The sequence below is a fragment of the Amphibalanus amphitrite genome, unplaced genomic scaffold (genome assembly GCF_019059575.1).
Source record: "Amphibalanus amphitrite isolate SeventyFive unplaced genomic scaffold, NRLGWU_Aamphi_draft 002057F_arrow, whole genome shotgun sequence".
Classification (NCBI taxonomy): domain Eukaryota; kingdom Metazoa; phylum Arthropoda; class Thecostraca; order Balanomorpha; family Balanidae; genus Amphibalanus; species Amphibalanus amphitrite.
Window position 1 is genome coordinate 14,382 of NW_024883550.1, and position 13,433 is coordinate 27,814.

At 46.9% G+C, this 13,433-nt stretch overlaps 1 protein-coding gene across 1 annotated transcript in view; it reads left to right on the plus strand.

The window, feature by feature from the left end:
• Positions 1–13,433, plus strand: part of LOC122376221 (murinoglobulin-1-like) — a 53,003-nt gene continuing 39,570 nt past the window's right edge. Inside the window, exons 1-6 of the mRNA XM_043356006.1 lie at positions 1–47; positions 764–939; positions 5,456–5,581; positions 6,565–6,683; positions 10,592–10,735; positions 12,409–12,456. Coding sequence (XP_043211941.1) covers positions 1–47; positions 764–939; positions 5,456–5,581; positions 6,565–6,683; positions 10,592–10,735; positions 12,409–12,456 — 660 coding nt within the window. The remainder of the gene's footprint in view (positions 48–763; positions 940–5,455; positions 5,582–6,564; positions 6,684–10,591; positions 10,736–12,408; positions 12,457–13,433) is intronic.

The window sequence follows — 13,433 nt, forward strand, 5'->3', positions numbered from 1 at the left end:
ATGGGCACCACGGCAGAATATCCAGCACTTCTCGAGGAGGACAAAAGGTCAGCGTGATGCAATCTCATCGCAGCCAAACTCGGTGGGATGTTTCACGTGTGAAGTTCCTATGTAGAGGTTATGATGATTATAGTTATAGTGAGCCGGTCGGTTGGCCGGCTGGCGGCGCGCTGGCCGCCGAGTTGGGTCTTGGTGTGCGCCGCGGGCGCTAGTCACGTGACCGTGACTGGCCCGAGGTCGGGCCGCTGATGCGGCCGGCAGTCTGGTCTGAGGCGGTGACCGGTGCGGACCGGTGCTTACGTGCTACTTACGTGATTACCTGCCGAGGCGTATAATATAAGTGAATACGTGACATCTTACACCTAGGCTGCTTGGTAATTTGCATTCCTTTTTTTCTTCTAATAACGAGCGTTTCAATTATTCTCCATTTATGAGCCGTTTTCGCGACGGACTTTCTGGCGAATGCACCTAATTTGACCAAATCTGTATCAAATGTCTTTTACACCCAATCTTACTTAATATGCGTAAATTATGAATCCATATCAGTGTTTTGGTCGATGATAATGTCTGATACTATGACGAAGAAGGCATATAAGGAGCTAGCGCAACCATAGCTAATAGCTACAAAGAAACGCACGGAATCTAATTTGATCAAATCTGCACCAAATCTGACCAAATGTGTACCAAAGGTGTACCAGATGGCCGTCGTGAAAGCGGCTACTATCGATGGGGTTTTCAACTGATCCGCTCTGTCTCTCTGCAGTTCGTTCCTTCTGTCCCTGCCAAACGTTCTGCACGCTGGGCCTGATGACGCCTGCAACTACCTGTTAAACTTCCGCAACTTCGACGGCCACATCAACAGGCTGGTCCTCAACTTCACCACTGACGACCACCACCCGCTGTTCTCGGTCGAGAAGAACTTTCTGCCTACCACTGAAGGTGGGTGTTACAGCGGTGGAGAGAGAGAGAGAGAGAGAGAGAGAGAGAGAGAGAGAGAGAGAGAGAGAGAGAGAGAGAGAGAGAGAGAGAGAGAGAGAGAGAGAGAGAGAGAGAGAGAGAGAGAGAGAGGAGAGAGAGTCCGGAAGAGGCCCTTGCGCCTAGTCGAGTCCTGTACACGGTTTATTGACGGTTAGTGTTGTTGTTTGCGTTTGTGATGTTGCCGTGGTTGTGTTGTGGGTGACAATGTTACTTTTCCCGTTGCTGCTTTTGTTGGGAGCCTAGTCATAAACGTGGCTATTTCTTGTTTATGATATTTATGATATTGTTGGTAATCGTAGAGTGTAATGGTTCCATCGCTCTCGCTTAACGTCACAATATTGCAGTTTTTTTAAGTTCTAAGTGCTTGTGCGAGGATCATTTTTTAACACTTAAGTTTGTATGCCCTCATCCTCGTAGCTTTAAAATGGATACATCTTACACAAAATAGAGCGAGGGCCAAACTGCCAGGAGACTCATCCTGCTCTCCTCTCCTCTCTATACCCTGCTGAGGTTGGAACGTGTAGCGTTCGCGGGCGGGTCGCAGACGGCAGACGCTCTATGCCGGCTATGCGGCTTCCCCACCAGAGCTAGACAAAAGACAGGCCCTCCCCAACATTCAGACCCGAAAGCTGTATAGCTCTGTTCGTTCCCGAATTATGAACCGATTTGTAAAAAGGCAAAATTTGACCTTTGGCGCGGTTGGCGCCGAGCACCGGCCCGGCACGGCTATGGCTTTATTTAACCCGTGCACCACTGGGGTATTTCTAAAACGCGCCCACTGGGGTGAGGGTGGGCTATTCATAGCCCCCTTCCAAACTCCGAAACTACTTGACAGATTGTCAAAAATCAAATGACGTCTAATATCCCTGGAAAAACTACCGAGCGAAACCTAATTTTATCGGCCTCGAGTTCACCGAAATCGTCGCGGGTCGGATAAATGTAAAAACTATCAATGTTTTGGCTCGTTCACAATTTGGCTCTGGCCACCGGTTCACAAGTCAGATCTGACTATATAAGAGTAACAATATGACACTATATAAGAGTACCTAATATTACACTATATATTACACTATATATTGTTACGGAGCGAGCGAATCGAGCGTAGTCTTTCCCATATAACGGAAAAATCTCAGTATGAGCGGCCCGGCCCGGCCCGGCCCGGCCTGTAACGCTTTTGCGAGGCTTATATCTCAGCAACCACTTGACCAATTTACATGCGGTATATTTTTGTAGGGTAGCTTCATTCCTTGTACATACCCAGTATTGGACTACTCCCGATGCATGTGGGTGACGCTTTATGCAAGTGCCACATGCAAAACGAAGAGGTGTCAGCTTTGTAACAATTGCAATATCTCGGTAACTACTGGGCCGATGGCGCTGAAAGTTGGCATGTAGGTAGGTATACCCACTAGACTGCAGGGGTGAAGAAATATGCCGAGTTGGGGGCTGCACGGGCGCAGCAAATCCCCCGTCGCCCTAGCGGTGACCTTGACCTCGGCCGTCTAGTGCGTCTCCAAAGCCAAGCCGGCACAGCCGGCGTGGAATTGGGAAGGTTTTTTCCTCCCGGCAAGCCGTCAGGCTATAGCCGGGGAGGGGGAAAGTTACTAGCTGGCAATTGGCCAGATCTTCCGTTTACGTTACGTTAATGCCGGCTATTTAATTCCGGCCCAAGAACTAAAACAAAGGCAAAAGACTACGTTAAACCGGCTCATGTGGCGTCTGGTGGGGAGCAAAACAAAGGGAAGGCCGAAAAGGTGCCAGATAGGCGAGACCGATAAATTTGGTTACTTACATAGAACTTGCTGCTGAGACTTGCTGCTGATTTGTGTGCTGTTGTTTGGTGTGTGTGCTGTTGTTGTGGGGTGAACTTTTACCAGGAAAAATCCTAACTAGAAAAAAACTTGGTGCCTATCCAAGAGGGCTAAAACCTGTGCGTTCAGCCAAAGTGGGAAGGCTCGTGCTACCCCAACTCGGCACAATTGTCCACCCCTGCTTGGCAGTGCCACAGTTGGGGTGCTGCTGCACGTGCGCACTCATGCAGGGGTCGATTTCAGATCTCGAGAACGGTTGAAGCGATTGCGCTTAGACTTGGTACATGGTTAGGGACCGGTTAGTAGTGTGCCGTGTATAAGTCAGTTAGGAGTTAGGACCCATTTTGCCGTGCGCACGTGCAGGGTGCCGCTTCCAGATCTCGAGAACGGCTAGGCCGATTGCGCTCAAATTTGACACATTGCTATACCTAGACCGGTTAGATGGGTGCCGTGCACAAGTCAGTTGGAGGTACCCCTCGCAATTTTGCACGTGCAAGGCTCACCCTCTCGTTCGCTCCGTTTGTCGCCCTATAAGCTGTTTTACTGGTATATTATACTATATAAGAGTAATATATTGTGTGCTTTGGTATGGGAGGGAAATTTTTACAGTTGTCACGCGATAGATGATATGTTGGGCTTAAAGTGGCAATTGTGACGAATTATTACTTTAAAGTGAGACGTGTTTTTGCACTTTTTCTAGCCTACGAACCGATTGAGAAAGAGAAGTGCTCGAAATATGTCGTTTTTGTATTGTATTTTTGCCATCACATTTTACTGTGAGGATAAGGTCAAATGACTCGTAGCGTAATTTCAATGATTTTCCTCATAACGCTATACTTAAACATACGCCTATAGTACTCATTCGAATCGTCTCGTCGCGTTCTTTCGTTTGCCGCCTGGCGTGTTTCGTTGCATCCATGATTTCTCAAGCTACCAGCTGGGGGGCGTTAACGCTCCTCCCCCACACCAAGTAGCGTGTGTCAAAATAACCCAGCAACTGCCGGTTGAAGTTGATAAACACCAAGACATCACCTTTGACATATAAGTTGTTGCTGCAGGTCTGCTCTTTCCGTATTTATCCAACTCCAAACATGACATTGCAATAACCTTTTGCAAGTCGTAGCTATTGTGACCTTTCAGAATGCCTGTTCTGAAATGTTTGGCTATGTTTGCATTCATCAATCAATCCAGTCTTGCAATAGCAACAACACTTTGCAATAGATATCCTATCGAGCCTGGCAAGATTGACCTCCAGAGTCCAGACATCAACAAGTTGAGGCTCGGCAGGGGAGCGGTAGCCATGCATAGGTCACCCATTACCTCAGGGAGATAGTCGATACAACCGCGAGCTCTCATGACAGCTGCACATACCAGTTACCTCTTATGCTTAAACTCAATACAGACTAGGGCAGGGTTGGTGTCAGATGTAATGTATCGCAAATAATTCACAGCGCTAACCCTGCTAATTTTTGTTAAGTAAGCACGGTAGGTAAGTACAACAGATATTAACCCTCGCCCGCACATGGGGGGGGGGGTGGTTGCCACCCCCCCCCCCCAGGTAGTCTTTCTGCTCTGCACTCAACATTTTTGGAGCTAGAAGGCTGATTTTTCGTATAGCTGCTCCTCTATCCTTCCTTGATGTCCACTGAAAATTTCAAGTTTCTGTGACCTTTGGTTTCGGAGATATGACCTTGTTTTTCAGGTCATGTCATGACCCAAATGGCCAATTCTCGACATCTTGCGTTGGCTATGGGCCTTGTGAGCTTTTGACACCTTGATTTCGGCCTTTTTTACCAGTCTTACCTCCCACCCATCATGGAACATGTTGTTCGACGATGTACAGATGTCAAGGTCAAGGTCAAGGTCAACCTAGGTCATCTAAGATAATTGCGTTTTAGGCAAGCGGAATTTACTTTTTGTGAAGTTTTTTGACTGCATTTTTGGTAAAAGCTTCTCAGATCATGATTTCATGTAATATGGACACATAAACAATCGGTGCACACATCAGTATACACACAGACACACACACACATACAAACACATATAATTGACCTTGACCTAACTTGACCTGAAATGACCTCAGCAGCAAAAACCTGGTCGGGTAGTGTGAGAAAGAGGTTCTAGCTGGCTTGGCACCAGAAAACGGCATCGTTATCGGTATATGATAAGCAGCGCACTTGATATCCAACGGTGACCCAAAACAGCAACATTTTTTAGTTTGACCTGACCTGGAAGGTCAATGACTGACCTGAGAAGGTAAAACTGGGTATCATTGGATTCGTCTCTTCCCAAAGAATCTTTTTGGTCTTTACCGCTAAGCTCTATCTCGAACAGGAACGAAATGGCGCGGGGGGGGTGGCAACCACCCCCCCCCCCCATGTGCGTTCTAGGATGGGAAAATGGCATGTGCGGGCGAGGGTTAAATATTTGAAAGAGTCTTTCGTCGTTAGCGACTTCACTGAGAGAAATTTTGTTGGTTGTTCATATGTCGAAAATATAGAACACCGCACACCACAGAAGCATGATGATGGCTTCTGGCCCTAAGTGATTGGGATGCCTTCTATATTGAGGATCGTAGTATAGAGGGTCACTATGTCTTCTTCCCTCCTCCTCCTCGATCACGGTCATCAATGTGACTACGGGCGTGCGTCGCTCTCCTCCCTCAGGACGAGCTCCCCCACGTATCGCAGCACTGTGTCGACCGCCGCCCCCTGGCCAGCCATTTGGAGGATGTGACGATACTCCCGAGCCTCCCAGCGGCTTTCCCCGATACTCCCGCAGTCTCAGATCAGGTTGGTAATATTTACAGATCATATATGCAATTTACATGGACGTAGGAATCTCACGAAAAGTGTGTTGGGGAAGGGGAGCAGCGAAACCTCAATGCCACTTTGTGGGAGCCACAATATCCCTATGATGATTTTTTTTTTTGCAGTTTTGTGCTCATCCCACCTTGTTGAACCATTTCCTGCTCTTAGTGTTGTATCGAAATCAAAAATAAAGATTCTTCTCTTCAAAATGGCTGAAAAGATGGGGCATGGCCCCGGCCCCCCTGCTCCTACGCCTACATGTACCCATTCCTTATGCGCGCTACATAGGGGATAGGTGAGGAAGCTCGAGAGATGCGGCTTGATGTTTAGTGCGGATATTGGGGAGTGTCATTGTTTACACTTCAGTGTGCAGTACTATTTACTAACCATATGTGTTTTGGATTGATCGATTAGCCACTGGTGATTAGTGATAAGTGAGTACAGCGCCTCGCTGATTGGCGATACAGTGTTCACTAGCAACAGTCGGAGGATATTGCCAGACTTCTGCCTGATTACAACGGGGTCGATTTTGATTCCCAAATTGATTCCGTTTTGGATAGGCTCGCAATAGGATTCGATTATCGTGGCCAACTATCAGCTAAAATCATAATTTAATCAGCTTCATTTGTTTTAGACATGTAATAGGATTCGGAATTAATCAAGATTTTATGCGATTTCACTCGGCTTTCTTTTCAGTTACTATCAACCTATAAGTTGTCGTTTGCGTCATTTTTAGATCAGTCGTAATTACTCGTATTCAGCATTGATGTAAATCATTTTTTTTTTCAAACTACAGGCCAACATTTTTATCAGTCGAATCAAAATCAGAATCAAACTTTTCTCTGTTATGGCCGACACCCACACGCGGAGATAAATGCTACAGTTTTTCTGTCTTTCAGGGAGCACTGCTCTCCTGTTCTCAATGATAACGCATGTCTTTTCTTTTGTTCCTCTTTTTCTCGCAGTTGACAGCAGCGACTGCGTCTCCGTTCCCGTGCCATTGAACATCTCAGACCACAAGGAGGCCAAGGTGTCTCTGAAACTCAACGCCCACGACGGTCTCTTCACAGCAGGGCCCGAAAAGGTGACGTCCCTGGCCAGAGGTCGTGCGAGTTGTGAGCCCACTAAAAGGGGAATTATTGGAAAATGGGGTTGTATAGACGCGGATTTCATGGGATGCTTTGTGAGCCAGGGTCCGGTTTATGTATAGATGAGTAAGGTTCTATAGAGCCTTTGCGCTTAAAGGGACCCTCCCACCTTAACATTAGTTTTGAGTTGAGATAGCCAAGTTTGCGGCCAGGCTCAGAAACCACCATTTATCCTGGTCGCAACCCCGGCAGCTTTATGGTGTTCAAGAAATTTCTCCCCTTTACTTGCAGGGTGGGACCAGCGTGGTCCCTATCTCTTAACCATCACGGGAATCTGATGATGTCATCAGGCTTTCGAACGTCCGTTATGTTTGACTAAAACGTTTTGTAGCACGCGGTGGTATATGCTGCTTTGCGCGCAACAAATGCCGCACTTTCAAATAAAGTCGCTAGGAACAGCGGAGATCCCAAAAAGTAAACAAAAGTAAAAGTATAATATCTTGAAAACCAGTGATTATTTTTCGATGAAATTTGGTAAATATTCGTTTTTGCCTTTCTGAACCGAGCGACATCACTTTCATGCCAATTCATTAACTTTTTTGAAGGTGGGAGGGTCCCTTTAATTAAGTGGCATTTATTGGAAAGGGTGGCCGGACAAATGGGTTCACATAAGCCGTTTTCACGACGGCCATCTGGTACACATTTGGTGCACATCTGGTGCAGATTAGATGCAGATTTGGTCAAATTATGTTCAGTGTGTCTCTTAGTAGCTTATCAGATAGGGTTGCACTTATTGCTTATACAGGGTGATCCAAAAAAATTGGAACCCCTAACTTAAAATGTCTATAAGTCAGAAAATTTCCACTTTGTTGATAAATTGCAAACACCATTAGAAAGAGCGTTCAATTCTCTATAAAACCAAGTTGATTGTACTTACTTATTATTATCAATATTGCCCTAGACATATGCCTATAAAATTTGTGTCACGAAACTCAGTGAAACGGTTTTGAACATACTATGCGCAAATCAGTGATTGACGGTTTGCTGTTCTGACCATGTCGCTTTTTGGAGGTTCATGAATAAAAATAGCTCATTCACGTGCTATTGTAAGGAAAGAAAAGACTTGCGGCCTGCTGGGACCAATTTCCCAGAGACTGCTGGCCCGCGGTCGGAGCTGTCCCCAAGCACTTGCAGGTCTGCGTGACGGCCCCCGGAGCTCGCGTTGAGCACATGCTGTGATGAACAGCGGAAGCTAGGACGCGTGTACATATCTGTTCTACTGTGTGCTTCTGTGTTAACTTTAATGAAATAAAATTGAATTTGGATGTGGAGTTATTCGCAGAAAGACAACAGATAGAGTGCTAACGGATTTCAGCGCATTGTTAACATTGGGCGATTTCGTTTCACTCAGTTTTCTGACGTTCATTCCAAAAGCTAATAGTGTGCCAATGCTTTACAACATACATTCACCAATTTGACGTGATTTTATAGAGGATTTAATGCTCTTTCTAATGGTGTTCGCAATTTGTCAATGAAATGAAGACTTTCGAACTTAGAGACATTTTAACCCATTAATGCCGCTTGGGTCATATATGACCCAAAAGCAAAATTTTAATGTTTTTTCTCAATGCAGGCAAGTGGCACTTTGAGGAACTTGTGCGTGTGTTTTGTTGGATTTGTGGGTTCATTGGCGAGCGTCTGAGCCGCATAAAACTTGTGTGAGCTCGTCCACTGACGTTTCTGGAGCCAAAGACGACGGGACTGCACAGCCGCCGGTCACTGGCAATGGCGCGCCGCCCAAAAAAGTAATATTATATTATGTTTGCACTTTACAATCTGTTGAATGATCGTCCACCTGGCATTTAAATTTGTCTGAAAAAGGCATGATGTATAATTTTGCCCTTCTTGTCGCCATCGGATAACTTTTTTCCTCGAAAAATATCTTTGGGTCATAAATGACCCAGCCGGCAATAGTGTTGTCAATTTTATCGTATGTTGAATACAAGGGAAGCAACTGATGATTATACGATTATTTATTTCAGGGTGTTGTGATCAGATCACAGTGGCGGATCCAAAGGAGAGGGGTCATATGGGTCACTCATGACCTCCCTTGGGGCCCGGGGGCAACACCGACCTATTAGGGGCACCACAGGCCTGACAGGGGCACCACAGGCCTAGTGTTGCGTTGTTGGGATAGCATGAGTCGACCGGTCGTGCGGGGCCGTGACGCAGGGCGGGCCGACGACTCGGCCGGCCGAGAGGCACCACGGGCCTGTCAGAGGTACCACAGGCTTGTTAGGGGCACCACAGGCCTGCAGGAGCACCGGCCTAGCAAGAGCACCACAGGTCTGCCAGGGGGCACCACAGACCTGCCAGGGGCACCAGAGGCCTGCCAGGGGCACCATCGACCTCACAGGGGCACCACCAGCCTCGCACGGGCACCTTGGGCCTGTAAAGGGCTCCACGGGCCTGTCGGGAGCACTTCAGGCTTGCCAAGGGCACCACAGTCCTGCCAGGACCCAGGGGCACCAGCGGCCTAGCACGAGCACCACAGGCCCGCCAGAGGCACCACAGGCCTGTCAGGGGCACCGCAGGCCAAGCAATGGCACCGCAGGCCTGTCAGGGACTCCACAAGCCTGTCAGGGGCACCCCAGGCTAGTCAGGTCCCAGGGGCACCACAGTCCTTCCAGGGACACTACAGGCCTGTCAGGCCTATGGAGCACCAGAGGCCTAACAAGGGCACACAGGCCTGCCAGCGGCACCAACGGCCTCGCCAATGAGACGTTGCAAAGCATTGCAATGCAGTGCCTCTTAATATTGTTTGGCTGACACCGCTATACAGTATACACAATAAGGTATCTAGCTAAAGTGGTTTTCGTGATAACTCCTTATTTGTGACTATACTAATGCCGGTTGGGTCATTTATGACCCATGCTTATAACTTGAGAACCGATGGAACAATTTTTTTTAAGCTTGCACAGTTTTCTTACTGGGACTAGTGTGGCTAACATTTGTTGAGGACAACTTAAGAATCAAAAAATAAAAATTCCGGCATTAATGGGTTAAGTTAGGGGTTCCAAATTTTTTGGATCACCCTGTATATGCCTACTTTGTCATATTATCAGAGAGCACCATCGATTAAAACACCGAAATGAGTTCATAAAATGAAGATATTTGCTGTAAAAGAGATTAGGTGCAGATTTGGTCAAATTGGGTGCATTCGCCGGATAGCCCGTCGTGAAAACGGCTATAGCCAACCTTACACACAACAGCCTGATTGCTGATGTTCCCTGCCCAGCCCGATGTCTAGCCGAGCGTTGGGTCACCGGTCGTATGTGTCCAGTGGTTGGGTACCGGTGAAGGGGGGGGGGGGACCTGGCGATGTCCGTGGGTGGGTGCCGGGATGGGGAGGGGGTGACGGGTGCGTGGGTGGACGCAGCGCCGATGGGTCTGGTTAGGGCCAGCCGACAGCGCCTTTGCCGCTGGTCTGGCGTGTTGGAAGGCTCGGAGCGCCATGTAATTGATACTTTGGGGTATAACATCAGTTTGTTAGCCTGTTAACAATGTTAAGAATGTCAAATGATGTTCGTGCTGGTAATAAATTGAAAAAAAAAATAAAAATAAAATAAAAAAAACTTACACACAACAGCAACTGTACCGAAAGTGTCCCTTCGAGGACGTAGCAGTGACACTAATCATCGAGCTCTTTTTTATGAACTGGGCCTATGTAGATTATGACTCCTTAGCTGATATCATCTGGTTATATTGTCTGACTATTGACCGAACCATTTGACCTCTGACCACTGACCGATATCAGTTGCCGTCTGACCCCTTGCTGACCCCTCCGACCCCTGACCGTTTGACGTCTCAAAAAGCTCCAGTTGACACCATCTCCTGCGAACAGATTAAGATACTTCGGGGCACGCCTCCTATTAAGCTGACCAATCACGACAAGCCACAGTACCGGCCTGGAGACCACGCCCACTTTCAGCTGCTGCTGCTCGACTGGAGGCTCCGCCCACTCGGCGGACTCGGCCGCTCACAAACGGTAACCATGGCAGCCGCTGGAAACAAAATGGCGCGTTCACTATAATGGCATTGAATTTAAGGGAGTCTGGTTTGAGATATGACACATTTTTAGAAATGTTATTAATTATTATGTCAGTCATTTATTTAGTAGTTTCATAATAATGGTGACAGTTGTAGATAACTGGGAAATCGATACCAAACCACTGGAAAATCCGACACCAGCCGAGTTGATTCAGCTCGGTAGCTTAATGCGGACTTAAATTCAATAAACGGGTCAACTTTGTGTAACTAAGCCACCCTCAGGAAAGCCATCATCGCTGACTTTCGTTATATATATATCGCCAGATTAACCCTCGCCCTGGCAGGGCATTTTTCATAACACGGCCTGGCAGGGGGGGGGGTCGATGCGACCCCCCCCCTCGCGATTGGCTCCTATGGCACCTAGAAACACCAAATTTGGCAGGTAGGTGGGCCCCCTGGAGTTCTCGCCCCTGTGCAAATTTGGTTGCTCTAGGTCAATATTTAGGGGGGTTTTGGGGGGTATAAATGTAAAAATTTCGCTAAAAACAGGTCAAAAGTTTTTCGCTTATAACTTTTGATCTAATTAAGATAGAGCAAAAAGAAAAGCACCAGTGAACTCAGCACGTCAAGGCGCGTCGAATGATATACTTGTTAGCCTGCTCACGTGTACTTAAAGTTTTTCTTAAATTTTAAGTAAACTTAAATTAATAAATTAAGTTCAAGTTAACCAAATTGCGTCATATCGTATATCATTCGATTCGGCTGATCACCAGGAACACAATGATACCATTTTTTAAGCTCTAGCGTCATTATGTGCCAAGTTATTGGCAAAAACGTCATTTGACCTCAGTTGACCTCATTTGACCTGACCCATGGATAAGTACACCAAACAAAGAAGCACCAAGTGACCTGCTGTTAAGTACTGTGGTTTCAAAGCACAAAAATGATAGAACGGAGCGGATATCTCCAGTATTTTCCGAATTTAGTATTTTCCCATAGGCTTAACATTACGACGTAATGACCTCTAACTGACCTCAGGTCAGTGACCTCAAAAAACCCGAACTATATGTTATACAACTCGGTGAACTTAGCACATCCTGAAAGTTTGAAGGAAATCAGTGAAAAACTGTGAGTTGGACAGGTGCAAAAAGAAAATTGAAATTTGACCATGACCTTGTACCGGTTTTTCTGACCTGGTGACCTGACCCAAGGTCACCCGGACCTGAAATTTTCAGGTCATATGTAAAAAGGTTGCCCCATAGGCTGTGCCAAATTTGGCGGCGCTGCGCGCCGCCGTTTTTACGCTATCTTCGAAAAACCTTAGGGGGGGGGGTCGCATCGACCCCCCCCCCCTGCCAGGGCGAGGGTTAAAGAGGCATGGGTGACAAATCCCTATGGAGATCGGGTGGCTCAATGGAGAGACACGCCCGTCAAATTAGGAGTGGCTTCTTTCGACTTTCACATTGCAGAAGAACTTGTGCCGGTAAGATACCTCCAGATACTTTACCTGACGCATTTCTGTCAATGTGTGTGCTTTGTGTGCACTGTGCTGACTTGTCAAATAACGGCAGGGACTAAGCCTGCTAACAAGTCTCTTGGTTGCATTCGCTAGTTATTTCACATTTCAGCCCTTCTTTGCATATCGATAATCTGAAATGATGTCCTTTTCAGTTTCGGGATGGCCAAGAACCATCCACAGTTACAAAAGATGGATACGTGGTGAGTCGTAGCGGATGGCTACTTTACTGTGCGCATGTGTAGAAGCGACATCCAAAGACCTCTTACAATGGCAGTTCAGGTTGAGGCAACTATATGCAACGGTGTATCTAATTGTATTTCAGTTGTGACAAGTATAATAACACGGAACAAAAATGATAGACGAACGCGTTTCGGCTAAATCACCGTCATCAGCGTCTAAAAAGGAGAGCAAGAGTCTGCTTTAACCCTTGCTCTTGCTCTCCTTTTTAGACGCTGATGACGGTGATTTAGCCGAAACGCGTTCGTCTATCATTTTTGTTCGGTGTATCTAATGCAACAAGACAGGTTAGGAAAGGACAATCAAAACGGCGCATCCTATTCTATGCTAGAAGCTTGATGCTCGTAGTTGCTTCGTTCTCAAGATCTCAGGGGGGGGGGAGGGCGGTTATCCGCCCCCCCCCCGTCGGTTCTAAGTTGGCGCAGACCCCCGTCGGTGCGCGGGTTAAAGCTGACCAACAGCAAAACAGACCTCAAGGCAGTGAAGGTTGATCATATATGAAGTCATGTATGGTATATGGGGCCATTCCGACGAGTTTTAGTGAAAAAAAAAACAGGGAGTTGATTTTCCCCCATTGACTTATAATGGGGAGGTCGAGAAATTGACCTGAACTTAGGTCATCGAGATCAAAATTCCTAGATATACAGATTGTAGCTACTAATCACCTAATAACATCCTGCGACTTTCAAAGGTATCAGTCATCTACTGTAGCTCTGACACTGTGGCAAAGTTGCAAAAAGTGACTTGAGGCTGGGTCATTCAAAGTGACTTGGTGACCTGCCCTTAGAAGCTAGGAGGTTCAATCTTGCACACCATGTGTAAAATCTATTAGAAAATAGTCATGCCAAATTTTGCTTCTGCGCTATTTACGAAAACCCTCAGGGGGGGGGGGGGGTAACCGCCCCATCGTCGGTGCGCGGGTCAACACAATATTGACATG